This window comes from Rhyacophila brunnea, unplaced genomic scaffold (assembly GCF_057557595.1).
Source record: "Rhyacophila brunnea isolate RB1 unplaced genomic scaffold, BYU_Rbru_1.0 scaffold_4, whole genome shotgun sequence".
Taxonomy (NCBI): Eukaryota; Metazoa; Arthropoda; class Insecta; order Trichoptera; family Rhyacophilidae; genus Rhyacophila; species Rhyacophila brunnea.
In genome coordinates, this window is record NW_028233068.1 from 5,890,980 (window position 1) to 5,911,319 (window position 20,340).

The window sequence follows — 20,340 nt, forward strand, 5'->3', positions numbered from 1 at the left end:
ATGACCAATTGAGATGTGTTTTTCCAAAATCTGACGATGTTTTGGTAGTGGTAGGTACTCTCACTCTGCCCACAATGGCCAAGCAGCTTATAATGTCATGGGTCCCAAGTTTGAATTGTGGGTCTGGCAAATACACATATTGTTTTTCAATTTGTGTTTGCAGTCAGAGTATGGACCTAGTAAGTTGAGCAAGTGGGCTGCATCCATTCTCTTAAAAACAAAATCTGTTAATACAAACCTCCACTCTGTGGAGGCCATAATATGATCCTATAAGTATCGAACATGGTTGAAAAAATTTATTAATTAGGATTTTAATTATTCAGCGACTTATTTATTCAGATTTTCAACAAAATTGTGTGGAATGGAAAGTCAAGTAATATCTTTACAAATTAATTTTTAGATCCACTTCAATGTTATTTTAAAATATCCTATTTAAAAAAATTGCCAAATAGCAAATCTCACAACAAACCACATTTGCTCCCATAGGGAGTAGTTCCAGGTAGCTAGTTATATTATACTAAAATCATAAGGGGTATTTTCCGATATTTATATGTAACCATTTCCGTTTCTGTTATTTCAATATTCGGTATTCCGAAAATCTGATAGGTACTCATTTTTGCAAGATTTAAAAAACGATCTAACATTGTATCTAATGTCATTGCATGCTGTCTATGTATATGTCTATAACAGTTCTCGGTGACGGAATGATATTCAAAAGAAATGCATTTTAGTGCTTAAGTAGGAAAGTGATATTTCTAAAATGTCAAGTGTGATAACTATGATCTTTTCATTCTGCTCCTGATCTAACAAACTCACGTTAGATTTAGCAAAACAAGATTTCCTTCTTCTTTCGTGTAAGTACTATTTTTTTGAATAAAATAACCTGTAGTCCAATTATTCTCCTACACCGATTCACAAGGATGCAAGATTGACCACTACTACTCGTGAATGACAAAAATGACCTGATTATAGGGAACACATGATGGAAAGTACATTACCTTCTGGGTGTGGTTGAAGAATGTGGGAATCTCAAGTGAAGGAAAAATCAGATAATTCATTGAAAGAATATTTTTTTTTTCAATATTTACGTTTGTATCCATAACACGCATTAAATTTTGTCACGTAAACTTGCATTCGAAATTGGTAATATTTTAGGACATTCAGATAGTTATGCATTTCTTGCATTAAATTTAATAGGTTACCTCTCATTGAGTTATAGATCAACACTGCCGTCAAAATTCTTGATCCACGCTTGCAGCTACTAGCAACAAATCAAGAAAGCTGCTCATTTTATGGTTCGCAAAGTATACATGCTAGGAGCGTGGGAACGTATCCACTAGGAATGATGGCGGAGCGCTACTAGTTTGCGAACGTAGTGGATACACAGCTCTACAACTTTTTGAACTGAACTGCACGCCACTGCTAAATATATGTTTTATTTTTGCTTATCTATAGAAAAAAACTCGCCTTCCACATAGTTTTATATGTATTATACATAGGTACTTATATGTGACATGAATTTTACTGCTCTGTACTTTGATGAGCAACAATCATTCTCACACTAATTTGTTATATTGTTTGCTTACCATTACAAAATAAATACATAATGGTTGAAATAATTGCATTCAATTGTGCATTTATGTATAAAGTTAAACTTGATATGCTACATAAGTAGTTTGTTCATATTTAACTTCTTACAAATGAAGGAAAAAAATGCACGATCGGTAGATTTTGGTAGGTGAATGGATTTTAGTGCTTTATGATACTATGCAAATCCAACTCTATTTGTCTTTTATCATGCGGTACATTTCTCCATTTCCATGGTCATCATTTTTGTGAAATTATTATAAATATTTATGTCAAAACAATTTTCATATTTCAAAACAATGACATTTACTAATTAAAAAATCTCTTAAGCGTCAATTACATTGAGCTTTTTTACGAGCTGATTATTGGCAAATTTATAATCTGCCTGTAAATTCGCCCAGTGTAATCATCGAACAAGCTAATAAGCAGGTTGTAAACACTCCACCGAGAAAAGTTGAAAGCCGTTCAACTTTATAAGCTACACGCCGGCTTGTGGGCGTATCGCGTCTGCGCAGTAGAGCGTGGTGGTGGAAAAACGAACTACTCATTTTGAAATTTACCTTTTTGACGTTTAATGCAAACATTATTATGGAGCGTAGCGACCTCCCGGCAAAAAAACAAACTACGTTCCGTCAAAATCGCTCGCTGGCTTGTGGCTTATCAGCGAATGGAAAATTTTGTGTGTAATCATGAAATCGCAGTAGCTGAACCGCCCGCTTTTAAATTTGCCAATAATCAGCTCATAAAAAAGCTCAATGTAATTGACGCTTTACCTCTGTGTCAGGCCATCTTTTCTGCAATATAAATATTATACAATATATTATATTATGTAAGTATCTAAGCAGACCTTTTTACGAGGGTTGGTTCTTTAACCACACACACACAACATGTTAGCCATAGGGTGTAAGCCATAGACTACAACATTGATCCAAATAGGTATGCAATTAAATCAATAATATATTAATATAGATCAAACCCATTATTCAACAATCAGAAGTGGTTTAAATTCTATTCTAGAGTTTTTGAATCAATATCCAATTTAGTGATTTTTAGACCATCAACACAATAAATTTATTTTAATTACCTACTTGTTTTTCTGTGATGTGTCATTGTATAATTTTTAAGATATTATTGTCATCAGAAGTAAAACTAATTCATCAAATGCAATGTTACAGTAAAATTAATATATAATACAGTATACACCTACTCAAAAAATATTTCACTTATTTCGCGAGATACCACTCTTGCTCTGATAATTGCATCTACAGACAATTCACCATTCCCAATTCACTCTAATTAGGCCTATTCAGTGGAAATTTTACATAAAAAAACTTTTATTTATATTGTAGTCATAATTTATAAAAATACCAAAATTACAAAAGAATTTAGAATATAAAATAAATAGAAGGACCCTTATATATATGTTATTTATGATATTTGGAGTTATTTAGCAAGCAAGTGAAGGATAGTTTAGTTTGTAAAATTACATGAACATCGCTCAGTTGTTCCGATGTTCTTATTCACCAAATACAGCAGCCATTTTTTATGTTTATTGTTATTACTTACTCGAGTGAAGTTATAAGAAGTCTACTTATCTACTCAACGTGATGAATTGTCTTTTTAAATGTCATAACAGTAGTGTGAAATTCTCTGCAAATGAACGTGCAATGCAAAGTCACTTGTACTGTCCGACAACAAGATCTCGTTGATAACCGGAAGTCGCTGTAGTCGCATATGGAAGACTTCTCAGTGACGTACCTGTCATGGCAGCAACGCGTGTTTAAATAATGTATCGGCTCTCTTTTTACATGTGGCTCCTTTTCTTGTTTACTAATAATAATTTTAAAATCACTCCTGATCATTTTATATACAGTCGAACTTGGTTATTACGAGGAAGATGAAACCGACTGAATTTGCTCGTTATAAGCGCTACTCGTTATATCAGAGAATAGGTATTTTTAAATGAGCGGTTACATAACACAAAAAGTCGAAAATAAAAAATCTGAAAACCATCGTAAAAATCACCGAAACAAGTATGGCATTCATAAACTACAAAAGAAGTTGTTTATTGTAATGAACACTGGTAGGTACCTACTGACTTCACAAACCTTGGATTTTTTACTTATTTACACCATGTGCCTACTCACATATTGGGAAAAAAATGCTTTTATCTATTCAAACAAAGCAGTCACATATTGTTTGAATCTTGTTTCATGTAGGTATAGATATGCATGTGGCGGTTTGAAAATTGCTCCAACTAAACTCTTTTTTTAATTTCCTACACACTTCATCACTTCTACTCGTTTAATCCTCAGCATCTCAATCATAATACTTACATACCTCATGAAAGTAAAGTAAGATTGAAAAATTTAAAACTGGATTTGAATATACAATAAACTCCCGATTATCCGGGCTAATAGTGGGGAAAGGGGGCACGGATAAACAAAAAACACGGTTAAATGGTTTTTTCTTTTTGATATACTACATAATAATAATTATTATACATTAACTAAAGCAGACAATTATTTTTAATTATTTAATACTCATTATTTATTAAGAAAATCTGTGATTTTGGTTTGTTTGCAAGAATCTTTCTAATATAAGTATATAAGTACAAATTTTCCTAAGCGAGGTTCATGTTTATGAAAGCGAACGATTTTATTAAAATTAAATTTATGCACGGATAATCCGCAAACCGGAAAATCTCCACATGGATAATCGGGAGTTTACTGTATTTTCAATTCTTACTAGTATAAAATATGGAAGAACGTAGGTTATCCAGACTTTCGATACAATTGCAGCACCTAAGAATTAAGGTACCCAGATCAGATAACTTTCGGTGTGCAGGAAGTAGGCAGGGTAATCTGCTGAATATGGTCGCTGTCGCCGTCAGTGTTTACAGCATGCCTGCGATATTGCCTTATCTTGTTCGGCACCGCTCTCACTCTTTATTGTTTTTTTCCCAAACTAGGTACCAAACCTTAACTCATTTAGTGCTAATACCGCAACTGGTGCGGTTTGGAGCAGTTGGCCATTCGATATAAATAACGTGTTATTTAAATGTGGTAGGTAATTAAAATGTAATTAAAACTTCAGCAGTGATTGTATTTTAATTAAAATATATTGTGGCGCCTACCTAGGTATATTATATTATATTAAGATTGAACTAAATGAAACTAAAACTTAGATTCTGTAGATAATGTACAAAAACGATTGTTAAAGAATAAAAATACCACTTGGGAAAAAATCATCAAATTTTACAGTCTATCTTAACTAAATTTTCATTTTTTTTAATTAGACATTAATAAATTAAGTGATGGATACCTAAGTACCTACATGAATAAAAATAATAATCTGGAGAGGGTTTTAAATGGCTGGTAACAATTAAATTTGAGAAAAATATTAAAAAAATAGTTTTGATACATTGTAAAGTACTGAAGTAATTATTTTCCAATAGGCAAAATAAATACATTTCAAATAATTGTTAAAAGAGTCTACAAGTAGTAGGTAGTATGGCGAGTATAACGTTCTGCACATAGCGCATGCGTTCGCAATAATTATTCCGGTTTTCGGTGACGTATCGTACACTGTTTTACTACGAATAACGTCAAGTGTTATATCTCTTTCACCCATTACTACTAAAAAAGGACGCACTCCTCTAGCAAACGTTCGTTTGGCAACCTTGTACTTGTTTTACGGGTAGGTGATGTCCGCCATCTTGAGAGTAAATTTTAGGTATGTGTGTGGTTTACAAGGGAATTTGTGAAAAGTGCATACAATTTCACAATTAAATGGGTGAGTATTTTTTAATTTACGGTGGAAGAATGCATCATTGTCAATAGTTTCGTCGATCAGTGCTTTTAATTCGCTAAGGGAAGCTGTAAATTCATTATTTTACGTCACTATGTTTATATGACAGTCGAGTGCACGGTCGAGCTTTCTAATTATTTTGTTTCGACTTTCCTCTCAATTATACGTCGAACGCGGAGTCGGTCCGGGTGTAATTGATTAACTGCGAATCCTCGCCGGCGATGACCAGTTCGGACCTCAGGAAAAATCCTAATAGAATGTATTTTTGGGCGGAGTTGATATTGGAAGCTCAAGTTGGCAATACCACGACAGGTGAATCTGGGAAAAAACTGTCGCGGGACATATCTTTCGCTGAAATGTCCGGCTTTCCGTTTTTATGAATTATTAATCGGGTTGCGAGTTTCGAGCTCGATCGCGACTGCTCCGGGTTCACATTCCTCGCCGTGCGAAACCACCGAAGCAAAAGTTTTTCAAGTGATAGTGCGAAATGAGGTGTGAAACGGCCTGACCATGTCTCGTTTGGACTTTTTCAGGTGAGAAGCGGTCACGGAGTACTCCAAGAGCCCACTTCCTGGCCTCCAGCAGGCCTCCGAGGTAGCCTAATCCGAGCGCCAACTGATTTATCCGAGAATCGACTATCAAATTCTTGACTCCGTTCAGTTTGGAGGCTATCGGAGAACGCTTCGGCTGACGGCTCTCAGAAATCGTACTTATTTTTTTTAATAACTGTGTTGTGAACATACGAGAACAGTGATCAGTTTTCTAAGAAAACCATCGTGAATATTGTGAGTGTTGTGTTTTTTTATGTCTACTTAATCACGGAAATTACATTTATATACTCAGGTCTGATAATACCTTCTTATATTAACCTTTTACAATATGCATAATAATAATATATATTTTTTAATATAGTGACAGCTTATTTTTGTGATCATATCTTCATCTTTCTGTCAGATGGCGTGTCATTTATATAACTCCTGTGTGTCACAATAAAATTTATGTAGTTGTGCTTGTAATATAGGTACATACTTATTTCCTAAAATCATTGAATAGGTTATACCTATCAAAAATGCCATTCAAACTAAATCATTCTGGCACTAAAATCGAAATTTAATAACAAAAATAGTTTCTATAATACCATTATGTATTCAACAAGTGAAAGTAAAAAATCTCATTTCGCCTGATATCTCCAAATCACTGAGTAATAACAGCCATCAACTACTTACTACTGTCTGATATTGGTGAAGGTTTTGTTTTGGTATCACTACATCTTAGTCACCTTGTATGGATTTATATAAGTACTTAAGTACCTGCCTATATATTTTTTTATAAAATGTTAAAGCCAAGTTCTTTTCTGTTATGGTTATATTGTACTTAGATATTTCAGTAAACTTTATATTACCATTTCCTGGAGTTTATAAATTAATTAAGCTTTATATTATTTATTACACAGATTTAAAAAAGATCATTCAAGTAATTTGGATTCATTGTTATGAATATAAATAACAGATACCTACTTAGTACTTGATACTTTAAAGTATATTTTCATAATCATACGAAGCAATATTCAGCTTCGTAGGTCGCTACCCTGGGATATCACTGAGGTGAGGTTTGATGATTGACATCGGTACCTATATAAAATTTGATTATCACAATTTATTATCAGCGACTATCAGTAAAATGAGTCTGTGTTTTAATGTTTTATTGTCCTTGTATAAATATGATAACTTGGAGTTTAAACATACATTTTCTTTTATTTCAGACTGGATGTGCGTCTGTGTTTTTAAAATTTGCACAACGATAGATATCGTCCGATGAAGGCTTCTGAAACCCTTTCGCTGTCTGTGTTCGTCTCATCAACGGTGACAGCATTCACTCATATGATGGAATAGATGCCGGTGAAAAACAATTGTGAGAATCGTTATAAGCCAAGGGCCAAGTGCGGTGCAGTTCGAGACGTTATTTTAAAATTCCACAGTGCTCGGTCGATTGTGAAGTAATTGCGAATCCGCAGAGTGTTACCGAAATTGTGGAGCCGAAGGACGGAGACCGGGAGTAGAGACGATCACATGAATAGGAGCGGAAGAGGGAGAGGAAGAGGCAGAGGCTGCGCAGCGGGCGCACGGGCGAGCGAGCAGTGAACATGTCGGCTGCCATGCGCCCCACGCTGCAGACCGTGCCTGAGTCGCTGGCCGCCGATCACGTGACGCGTGACGACGTGCCTGCGCCCCCCGCACCACAGCAGCCCCCTTCGGCTGCTGCCGCTGTCAATGCTGCCGCCGGCGCCCTCGCCACCGTCACTCTTGCGCCTTCCCAGCAGCAGGCTGCGCCGCAGAAGCCCAGGACACCCGCCGTCTCTAAGGTGAGCCCTCACTTCTCACTATTCAACTTTTATTTTTCATCTCATCTCTAAGACCCTCGCTTCGCTACTCTTCTCCCGGGCTAGAAACTCTACTACACTAGGACAAGACGATTATTACTGATCCTCAGTATTATCCTGCCCAAATGTAGTATGTGTTACTTGAATTATGATCACCCTGAAGGAATAGTCAAACACATCATTAGCAAATGATGACTATGATCGTCCTTGCAAGACTGATATAGTAATAATGAACGTCAGCTGACACTTTCCCTGAGTGACACTTTTGATACCCTCCCTTGATAAGTTGCCTTTTGGGAAACAATGATGAGCGTCACTGCTTCAGTTTAATTCTGTCAGGTTGCCTTCAAGAGTGCAGTGAAAAAATTCAAATCTCATCGATCATGATTCTCATGATTCTTATTTTATGGAAACAATTACTTGGGAAATGAAGGATGTTTGTATTCGATTCAACTACTTTTCTTTTTATGCCGGTGGACAAATGGCTAACTACTTATTCCTCGTAAAAAATCCGTTATTACAACCTCCTCTGCCTTTTGGATGCCATTTACTTCGCCTAGGAACAAACATGAAAATTTATGATGATTAAGTAATTAATAATGGATTATTATATCTTTGTGACTGCTATCGTACGACATATATTGACACCATCACGATATTCATCATCAGTCGGCCCTCGTAGTCCCGTACGTAAGGTGCTGCCTTTTAATCTGGGGGCTCTGGATTCAACTAGGTACCCGTGAGGTCACAATATACTTAAGTGATTTTCTCAGTCTTAGTGTTTGTAATTGTTACACTTCTATTACTAATTACACTACTGTTTCACTAAAATACTGTCATTGGGCCTCATGGCGCGTTGTAGTGTTAAAAAGAATATATGTATGCATCAGTGGCTGTCCATACATGTGGTGGACGCGGCGCATATCTTGTCATTGACCCTCCAGATGGGAGTGTCAACAATTTGTATGTGGTTGTCAGGTAATAATTGATACCATGTCAATTCTAGCTTTTCATTCTTCAAAGGAATAAGTACATATTTTAATTTAAAAAAATATATCATTCTATTCTTAGTTTTCCTTCAAGTATGTGATACACCTTGTAAGGAATAATTGGCATTAATTATAAGCTTGTTCTTTTCTTCCTCAGTTCTGTAAAATGGATCATACATTATTGGTAAAGAATCTGTCTACTAATCTTGCATAATTGACTCAGCGTCTAATGAAATTAATTCAAGAATCACTCTCCAACTCATGTTGGGTATAGTCAAACTGAAGTAGGACTTTCTGCAACATCTCTTCTCTGTCCTGGAATATCAGTAGAAAATACTGAGAGTCTGGATGTTGTTTAACATTTTGTCCAGTCTTGGGGGAGTCACAGTCTCCTGGTGCATCGTCATTCCTATGACTCTGTCGGCGTTAAGACCTTTCGATGACCATCTGTCATCCATTCTATTTATGTCTAATATCACTATATTACATATTATGAATTATGTTATAAAAGACTAAACCCTATTTTAAGAATTTATAAAACAATGTCCATGGAATATATAATATGTATTGTATCTAAAGCGATTTGGTTGAATGCAGTTATTGTCCACCAAATTGATATTATAACTATATATTCAAATATGTCTTCTGACTTTTAGACTACAATAATATGTAAGTATACATAAGAGAAAGTCAGTCAGATAAAAAGTCATGGATAATATCCATACAGTCTCAAAAATTTGTTTTGAACGCTCTTCACCATAAGCCGGTACTTCAACTGACATGGGTTCCTAACAATAGAACCAATTTCGAGCCTGCTTCCGGAAAGTATCCAAGACGACTAACCTAACATTTATAACCCTTTTTATTAATGGTAACCGTATGGCCGTTAAATGTCAGTTTACTGTCAAATTTAATGCCGAGATTCCTTACAGATAATATTCGCATGAGAACTCTGCCATGCATTGAATACTAGAAAAACAATAACCTTGAATCTCTAATAAACGACAAAAGATTACATCTATCAATATTAAAGTCCAGTTTGTTATATCAGCTAAAATATATTATCTATAGTGAGTTGGAGCTGATGACAATCGTCCAAGGTGACAACTTCCAAGTCATCAGCGAACGATAAAAACTTCTCTGTGAGATGTCTTTATTGCTCGCTGTACGAATTGTTCATACAAATTCTCAGGATTATCTCATTTGTTGTTTCATTCTTCCATATAATAATTGCTCTTATGTAAAACTGGAACTTGTTTCAGTGATTTTTATAGGGAAATTACAAAAGGCCGCATCTGGAAGAACATTCAACGTCTTTGGTTCATATTCAAGTATATTCATAAATAATATTTAGAAGTCTAATAGTAAAATGAACACCCAATTCATATTGTTGGCTGAGTCATTTTTAGTTTTTATATTGTGTGAGCAGCTAATTTTATTTGAAAAAGCTCCTTCTTCAAGTCGTTACGATAGATGGCGATTAAAACATGGTACATTCGTTAACAGTTAACATAGCCCGGCCATTAAGTATTTGAATAATCCAACATTTTCTGACGAAAGTGTATACAAACAGCCTTTACTCATACTGCCTTTTATATTTCCATGTTTATTAAAAAACACCTAGATTTTTTGTCCAACCTGGATACGAACTCAGAAGCATTTACTAGAGCGGAGTGCAACTGCGGGCAATTTTCATTATTATAGTGCATATTTATTGGAAAATAAGTAAGCATAAAATGAAATGCTTTGTATTAATAATTATCAAATCATAATTGAATAATGATCTTTTGAACAATTTACTTATATGAAGAATTCATAGTTAACAACCTCGGAGTATTGAATCGAAGCAATTAGCTATAAAATTATTATTGATAGATGACATTATTCTCCAATCTCAATATTCCTATATTTCACACTGATTTAGATGACCTGTATATCATATAGTTAGAGCTTTATATAAATTGGTAATTTTTGTTCCTATAGACCAGCGGTAGTCAACCTGGTCCCTACCAGTGGGCTTTCCAGCTTTTATGGAGGGCGGTATGGGTTTTTAAAACATTTTCATTATGTTTTCATAAAATTAATTAATAATTTAATTAATTAAATGTAATTTCGTCAGACTTCATGCTTGTATAATGTATGCAAGCTATAAATAAAAAGAGATTTAACTACAGTAAGATGTTTTATAAAGATTTATTCTGCCAAACTTAGCGAAAGTCTGACATAAAGTATTAGGTAAGTAATTATTATTATATGCTTTAACTTGCTGTAACTCTGCTTTATAAATTTTATAAAGTAAAGTTACTTCCCTACTTTATAAATCACCTTTACTGTGAAACCGGTGGGCGGTTAGAAAATTTTACTACTAACGAGAGATACAAAAGTGGGCGGTAGGTATAAAAAGGTTGACTACCCCTCTATAGACATAGAGGAAGGCTATGAAAAAAAATGCTGTTGATGTATCTGTAAGTGTAGGACAGTACAAAATAAACTGTGGAGTACCTGCAGTCTGAGCAGTGTGTATATTTATGTAGATTAGTACCTACCTCAACATGACCCTTGTTATAACATAGTTTCTGTCACAGAATAATAAGAATTACCTTTGCACTGTAATTTAAACACTGAATTCGAAGATTGGCACCTGTCCATGTTTGTAAAATATGTCTCAATTAGTCAGGTTATTTTTGGGGTCATTCATGATTTTTTTTAAACATAAGTTGACACCTAATAATAGACTACCTACTTTCGATATACTTCTAAAGTGTGTTATGATCTATATTAAATTTAGAGTATCATTTCATTCCTTGTGGAACAGTTAAAAACAGACCCAGATGTGTTAATGGTGGAGCTGAGGAGCATCCATATAACAGTCTCAATACCGAGATTACTAGCTTTGCTTAATCAGATTATCCAACTGGTTTCTCATTTGCTGCAATGATTTTTTTTTTAATCAATACCATGAATTAATTAGAATTCAATTTGCTAACGAAACTCCGAACCAACCGTTTGTCATCAATATTGTACAACCATTACAAATATACTACAATAATATGCTACATATTCGTAAATTATTGTTTACTTCAAGAAAAAAAAATTATCTTCAAATATGGAGAACCTTTGAAATAATTTATAATATCTTGTATTCCGCCTGTCTGGCACATAATATTACATACATTCGACATGAGTAAAAGATGTGTTGAACACCTCAGATATCCTTCCTACTAGATAAAGTCTTTGAAAAAAATACGACGCCCGGTGGGACTGGAACCCGTATTCCCTGGATTCGAGCGAATGTGCTTTACCAATCTTTATAATTAATTATTCATTGAATTTTTTTTTCATTATTCCGTGATTATCTAATAAAGCTAAACTTTCAAAATGCTTCCTCAAACAATCGCATTATTTTGAGACCACTGTCTAGTTACCATGACGTAATGAATAAAACACATCGTGGCATTATAAATAATGATATACATATTATATATTTTCATGAATATTAACCATTTTTTTTTTGAATTTTTGTTGCTATTTTTTTATAACTTTAGTAGCGCAATAATAATATTATCGATAAAACTATTAGAAATTAGGTTACTGAGACATTATTAATTCAATCTGACGGGACTGTTTTCCATTCTATTTCTATCTATTCTATCATCTATATCTATTTCTCGCAAAAAAAAAATCTGTTGATAAACCTCCACTCTGCGAAGGCCCATATGATCGTATTAGGATCGGACATGGCCGAAAGAAGGAAGGTATATTTTTTATTGCATTACTTATTCAAACCTAATTTCCGCCATTTCACGTTGTAGTAATTATTGTTGTCAATATTAATAGTATATGTAAATAATATGTTTGGAGTTGGGGGTTAACCTTCTAACCCCAACGATTGGGAAACGACTGGCAAATACACAATATTGAAATCCTATTTTCATCGAAATATAATTCATTATGACTTCTTGAAAACCTTGCCTGAAGTTTCATTTAATTTTATCTTCCTGCATTTCGTAATTTCCGATGTCACAAATAAATATTTGCAAAAAAATTCGAATGATTTGGATTCTCTCACTTGTTGCCTATTTTTATTTGTTTCTGGGAAGCAAAGCGGGGTTACGCCCACATAAACTCTGCCAATTTAGCGATTCGTCATTTTTCGACACACTGCTATGCTACGCTCAAATAAATTACTTAAATACCTACTGTCTTTGAAAGAATGCAATCCAATACACAATACATTAGGACCATTAGGTATTGTATTTTCATTGTCAATGTAGTTTAATATCCGAAAAATGCCGAACCGTATGATAAAACTAGTTTACTAGTCAATGATTACTTATTAGCGCCACGATGGCCGAATGGGTACCGCGTCGGCTTATGATCTCTTTTGTCCTGGTTCAAATCCTGGGTATGGCAAGTACATATGGAGCAACCTCCAAGACCATGGTCTGCGTGCAATAGAGTGTACCTGGTTCATATTCTGCTGCTCTACCCACGTCTTGACGAGAAGAGATCTTTTTAAAAGCTGATTTTTTTCCTTCGAAGATACCAAGTCTATATATGTATAATAATACAAACTATGGTAATGGATCAATATGAAAATTTTGGGGCGGCATTTTGAGACTGCTTGCGGATATCAATTTACCTAGGTGTGTCACTGTATACATACTAATTTACATGTTTATTTTTTAATTAACTTCTCCATATGTATAATTCAGATAGGGTTCTCCGAGATTTTACAAAATATTTTAATGATTCCACACAAACAAACTTGAAGAAAATCACTGTCTTGTATCTGAGATTCAGTATTTTCGATAGGGGAATTAAAATGTTATAAAAAAATCAGGTAAGTAATTAAATTATTTTTGCACTAAACGTATTTTTACTTTTATTTAATTTCATTTAAGTAAGTTTTTATAACATTTTAACTACCCCCTGTCAAAAATATTAAATGTCAGATACGAGGTATCAATATCGATATCTCAGTTATGTAAAATCTTTCATCATATTTCAAAGTTTAGCCCAACAATAACAAACAGTAAATACGTAAATAAAACTATCGGAGTTTTCGAATTATTTCCCTAGTTAGGAACACGCATCGTGCCTTAGGACTGTATATTTGTATATTTATTTGCAAGAATACGATTCTCCCACATATGTTTTGTCTATGTTGCGTATTTGTTGATTATCTGAGTAGTATTACTATATTGTGTCGTTTGAATTCACCCTTCCTTACATATTAATGTGTGTACAAAAAAGCTCGGAAATTAGAGAAGATCATTACTGGATACCTTCCTTTCCTATTGCACATTTTATTCCAGACAGATTGTGTCAGAATAAACATCTCTGACATATTATACTTACATGAGAATTGTTTGCTATTGTGTTATTACTAAGTTAATCCATTGATATACGTACTATGCTGTTTCCGTACGGGGTGAACGATATTTCAACACTCATTTTGAATATTAAAAAAAATATACTTGCCTCCACTTTGTGGTTTTTGGGAAAACCAATTAAAGAAAACGACATGATTCATTCGACATCGTAAAGTGTGACTGGTGGAAATTTCAACAAGTAATCCCTACCGACACCTTCCCACAGAACAAGCAAACTAACCGTCGTTAGGGGTGGAAGGGTAAGGTGCCTTATAATGAAAGTCAAGAGCAAGCAGAGAACAGATGATGCAGAGAACAGATGATTATTTTCAGAGAAAGACTACATGTAATAGTATACAGTTCGTAGGTTATGTAGCGAATTGTACAGAGGTATCATCGTGGATATAATATTCTGTTTCATCGGAGCGTCGAGTTGTCGCGCGTGTTATATACGGCTTTCAGTCAGTGATTTCCAATCCTTCATCATTATCGAAACCATTGTATTGAAACATTATGTAAACTCTTTGGACACTACCGGCTGATCACAGAACAAATAATAATTAGAATTCCGATACGATATATTCTATACGCTACATTTTGATGCAGGCTTTTGAATGTGTGAGAGTCCTGCTAAAATGAAACACGCATTATAAACCGAGAGCAGTTGTCAGTATTCGACGTATGACGTATTCTTGAAACGTGTTTAGGCTTATCCCGGTTACTCCCTTACTCGAGATCGGTTACCTGCTACTCCTTACCCGTTAGGTATTTCAGTTACCATTATTTCTGAGTTCCCTGTGGCTGATTCATAAAGTTTAACAGGGCACAAATTGTGACAAACGTTTTCAATTTACGTCTGGTTTTACGCATTACATGCAAGCGTTGTGAATTTGTTTCGATATGGTGTTTTTATTAAAGTTGATCAACATTAATTCTAAACGCAAATATTATGTAACTAAGCTAATTTGGCAAATTATTTTCCTTTTTTATTTATATGCCACCTTCACCCTGGTACGGGTTCAAACAACTTACAGTTTGACAACAACAAACAAAATGTGGCAAATCACATTTATTTCGCAAGCATTGTGAATTCACCTGGTTGGGTATCACTGGTCTATATTGACAAGGCACCCCAACCGGTATATTCGCCAGTTCACAGCCCTGTAAGCACACAATACACCCATCGGATAATGAATATTTTTTTACAGTCGTTATTAATTAGAAACGACAAACACGCCTCGTTATAAGCACATCATATTACATGTACACATGTGAACTTGCAGATTGTAGAAGAATCCTCGAACTCTTAAAGCAATGCATACTGTGAAAATAAAATAATGTATGCATAGTTCATAGTATCTTAGATGTAATGAACAGCTATCCGTCATTGTTGTATTATGTTTGATGGAAAATATTTTTTTTTTTGTAAATTCAGCCAATTCTTGTTAACGGTCTTCGGTGTTAACGTTAACTCTAACTTTAAAAAATATACCTCTGGTTTTCATCAAGGCCGACTATATTCAGGCCATGGCACTGAATTACGAATGCGGTAATCTGTTCGAAATAAATGAAGATTATATGTATAATTCGTTTAACTAATTACTATTTATTTTAATATGCAGCAATCACCATTTTCTACAAACAGTTTACTATATTATCGTATTCGAAGTATGAGCAATTAATAGCCCTACCGTCGAAATTTACTTGGTTTTCTTCATTATTTTTACTATTAAATTTAATACTAACAAGGCCAGTGATGCACCGAGGGATATCGTACATTAGACTCGATATTATCTTATTGCATTCACGGTGGCTTGGAATGTTCTTGACTTGTGACATTTTTTGTTAAATTTGGCTGGTATCTTTTAAGTTTGGCGATTGTGTTTGGTATTTGTCATTCCCTAAATGATCTCAAATTAATTATTATATTAATTCAATCACATTAAACCTCAATAATTAGTATCAGCTATCGACGTATCCTATCATAGAATGCCTAAAATAATTGAGTACCAATTTATAAGACAACTAATAAAGATTGTGCGACGTACCATAAAAATTATTAATGAAAATGAATACATCTATATAGGAAATAATCCAGAGTGTCAAATCACACGACCTTGGAGGTCAATTGACAGGTTCATTTCTCGAAATCAACTTATCGCCAAAATCTGATGGTTGCGGTCGCCGTATGGCACTTAGCGCCACATTCATGAAACCACATCTCTACCAGATCAATGCATGCCTTCTATATTTAAAAAAAAATCATTGATCATGGTCCGGTAACGATCTCAATTAACCGTAATGCGAGCTCCGGCCTTCTTTTTTTTAATAAATTGTGCGGTTTTAACGCCCACCAGACGTTGCATTTCTGCGAATGTAATAGAGTCCGTAGGTCCTCTTTTAGATTGGTCTCACTCAATATGCGGAAATTTTGCTTATTAACAAACCATTAAGCCGAAAATGAGCGTCGTCGCTGAATGCAATTTTGCGAACGGGTCAGTTTCCATCTGCTCTAGTAGAGCCCAATCGTGGCTCCAATTCCTGTACCAGCTGGATCTTAATCGGGTGAGAGACAGAGTTGACAATTGCTGGGACAGAAGATGAATCGACAAATTTCGATCTTCTTCCACACTTTCGTTTACAGCGGCGATATTCTCTTCAGTACGTGCATTTCTTCGATGCGTCGCTGCTATTGTATCATTTAGTAGAGTGTATGTGGTACGAAATTTGTCCACAGTGCGACAGATGACTTGTTCAGATTGACGGTTATGTGCGCTATAAAAATCACAAAGTCATCTACAAGTTGCGCGAATCGACATCTGATTTTTGTAAAGTTGGGTAATTTGAAGGTATTCAAGCGTGCGTGACTCTTTTCATAATGATTTCCTAGACTATACTGATCATAAATGACAACAAGTGAGCGGCAGTATGACAGCTCGGTTTGACAGTTAACCCTTTCGTAAATTCCATATAAGCAAAAAATACCCTTGATAATAATTTATATTATTATAATTTATCATACGCCCTTATTATTTGTAGGGTGAATCATTATTATTAATAATATGTCAAAATCTTGACGATGTTTTCTATCGTGATAATAATTTAGAAGCACAGCTAGAATATGCTTTTTTTACATGTCCGAGGATTCGACGTAATTTTCTGTAGGTACGACATAAATATCTGTCATTTACATTATACACAGACGCGCACCAAGGCTGCCAGAAGTAAATGATTAAAAAAACAATACACAATTGACATGATCCTACGATGCGAGGATTGTGTTCATTTGCATTGGTGCAGGGTGATCCTTTTTCTTCAATCACGACCGCTGTCCTTCATTTATGCATGTTTAAATTAAGTTACAAATATTATTTTGTCGTATAATAATTGAAATGTAACGGTGGGAAGTAAACCACTTTGCCAATTTATGGTTAAACATACTTTGTCTTACAAGATTTTTCACCATTGTCATAAAGTTCTACCCTGTAAAGGCCGCCTCCTCAACCAATATGACGTATCAGTACGAACGTCTATTTAATAATGTAATTGAAGTAAATGGTCGAAAATCATTAGACTATTTGTGTCGCTAGATTTCAAAAATCAGCCAAGTCCACCTTCAGCTATTTTTCACTTTTTTGTGAATTGCTGAAGAAGAAATGTGGAACTTATTAATTTTAAATATTCTTTTATCGAAATAATATAAACTTTCACCCTCGTGACTATGTATTTGAGAAAACAAAAAAGCTGTTTTTCTCTTATTCATCCATTATGGACTTGGCTGATTTTGAAATCTAGCAACACTTGGTATATTCTTAAAATTGAACATTTTCATTCTATATTATGAAATCTACATTCCCATCATTCTGTAGGATATTATGGCGTGGTGTGGGTACGTTGGCTGTATTTTTCTAGCAGAAATAGGGGACAAAGTTATTTTGACGTTTTCCTGCCTTCTCGGAACTGTCGTAAACTTCCCTTTTTAAAAAAGTTATAGGTACTTATGTAGTCTTTTAAAAATCAAATAGTATGCGTTGCAGTGTTGCAGCTTTTATTCACATAAGGCCCCCATAGACGGACAGTTCTCGTAGCAGTTTGAACATGGCACAGACAATAACTGTTCAATAACTGTACGTTAGTGGACACACCACAGATCAGTTTAACTACCCCATTTAAATCTGTCGAACTGTCAACAGACGTGCCCATATACGTACAGTTATTGTCCGTGGCAGAGCAAGTGTCAAAAACTATGGAGGTTATGTTCGCGGAGATAATACACAGGGGTATTGTTTAAATTAGTTTTAGGTAGGGTATACTTGAACGATGATACACGAATAATTTAACTTTGAATTTATTATGGTTATAATTGTTTTTATTAGAAACAAATTGACATAAATACACACCTATGACGTTGGTAAAATGAATGATGATTTCGCTAGTGGATTGTGTATTTTATCGATTCACCGAAACAATATTATACACATTCGTGTAAATATAAAATATAATCTTTTCTTTTGAATAAATTATTCCCTTTAATGGACAGTATTAATTAAGTAAGAAAACGGTAATATTTATAAAGGTATTGATTTTATATACAATAAGCCACAAAATTATATTTACATCAATCATCAGTATAATAATTAATTACTATGATATTATTAAAATATATACTTAGATTTTATTTAGATTTAGCGACATTGTCATTCACAATTAGGTATATTAATTTATGTTGTGAACGTCTTAAATTAATAATTTGTAATATTCACTACATACAATAAATAAAATTAGTCTATATTTTCACAATAACTTAATATTTATAATGCTCTCTAAAATTTTAACATTTATATTATATTGTATAAAATAATATGTTTACATAAATAACTATTACTTTGTTTTACTCTCGTAAAAATAAATAAAATATAATATTTGCGATCTCCGCGTACATAATATTATTATATTTTTAATAATAAATGAATTTGTATTTTATAACAAGCAACACCAGCCGTAGTTGTATCGTGCGGTATATTCTACTTTACGTTACCGCCATCTAATGTCAGTCGAGAACTTTCGGCTAGTTGAAATTCCAACAGTTTTACAAAAACATGGGAGTGGGGGGTCGCTGGCAGTTTGAACATGGCACATATCTGAAAGGTCGAAAAGTGTCCGTCTATGGGCGCCGCAGATTATCTACGAAAGATAACTGTATAGTTATTAACTGGCATGTTCAACCTGTTACGAGAACTGTCCGTCTGTGGCCGGCAATAGGATAATAATATAACATTTCCCAAAGACGAATCGAAGTTGACTCGTTTTGTTATCTCTTTTTGCTACTTCTACTAACGCAACAACAAGAAAACCGTATACCATTTTTATTTTCACCCAAAGAATGATACGAATCTCTAGGGTGCTGGATATTTTCTCAGTTTCGACAAAAATAAAGTACTCTTAAATAAGCTACGGATGGTCACCGTAAATATTGCATGTGTCTAGTGAGCCACCATTCCACGACTAAAATATATTTTGTTCAGACGTGAATGGTTATGATAAAGTTACTCATTGAATCATTTACTAAGTGACTTTGATTGTTTACCATCCTTGAATGGCGTCCGTTCGTATGAGGCTTTGTTTAATATTCCTTGAATTTGAACATGCGCAGGGATGAACACTGTCTTGGCGGATTTATATGTAGCTAAAGGGGTGGGAAACGTCCCTCGCCCCTCACGTTGTAACCCATTTATTTCTGAAAGGTTGAGAGTGATGCAATCCCATTTTGTTCGGCTTACTTGCTTGCCGGATACAATAAGCCTATCCTACTGGTTTTTGTTGGAGACTCGGAGAGGGATTTTATAAGAAATTATTTTTGATTCAATTAGTGTTGATAAAATGTCGGAAAATTGTTGACTGGAAAGTTCATTAGGAGTAATTGCTTAATGGACGACAGACATGCTCGTAATTGGCTAATATTGTCGGTCGACGAAACCGTTTTTATCATCATTTCGAATCTTACTCACGTATTATCATTATATTATGCGTTGAAAATGTTTATCTTCAAGAGTTTCAGCGTTTCTTCTTTTTCTTTTGGTGTCGTCTACTATCAAAGGTTGGCGACCAAATTTCAATACATCTCCCTTTCTTGGGCCAGTCGTATCAGATCACCAACGCTTTTGACCAAGGCCTGAACGAAAACGAACCATAAGTGCGA

General features: G+C 34.4%; 1 protein-coding gene across 4 annotated transcripts in view; it reads left to right on the forward strand.

Moving 5' to 3' along the window:
- The first annotated feature begins 5,307 nt into the window (after nucleotides 1-5,307).
- The window catches only part of LOC147066754 (serine/threonine-protein kinase MARK2-like), a 275,440-nt gene continuing 260,407 nt past the window's right edge, over nucleotides 5,308-20,340 (forward strand). Inside the window, exons 1-3 of one of the 4 annotated variants that reach the window (XM_085954163.1) lie at nucleotides 5,308-5,382; nucleotides 5,931-6,240; nucleotides 7,160-7,759. In XM_085954163.1, the coding sequence (XP_085810289.1) occupies nucleotides 7,541-7,759 (219 nt within the window). In that variant the 5' untranslated portion in view covers nucleotides 5,308-5,382; nucleotides 5,931-6,240; nucleotides 7,160-7,540. The remainder of the gene's footprint in view (nucleotides 5,383-5,930; nucleotides 6,241-7,159; nucleotides 7,760-20,340) is intronic. The other 3 variants (XM_085954162.1, XM_085954164.1, XM_085954165.1) reach the window with 3 other exon arrangements.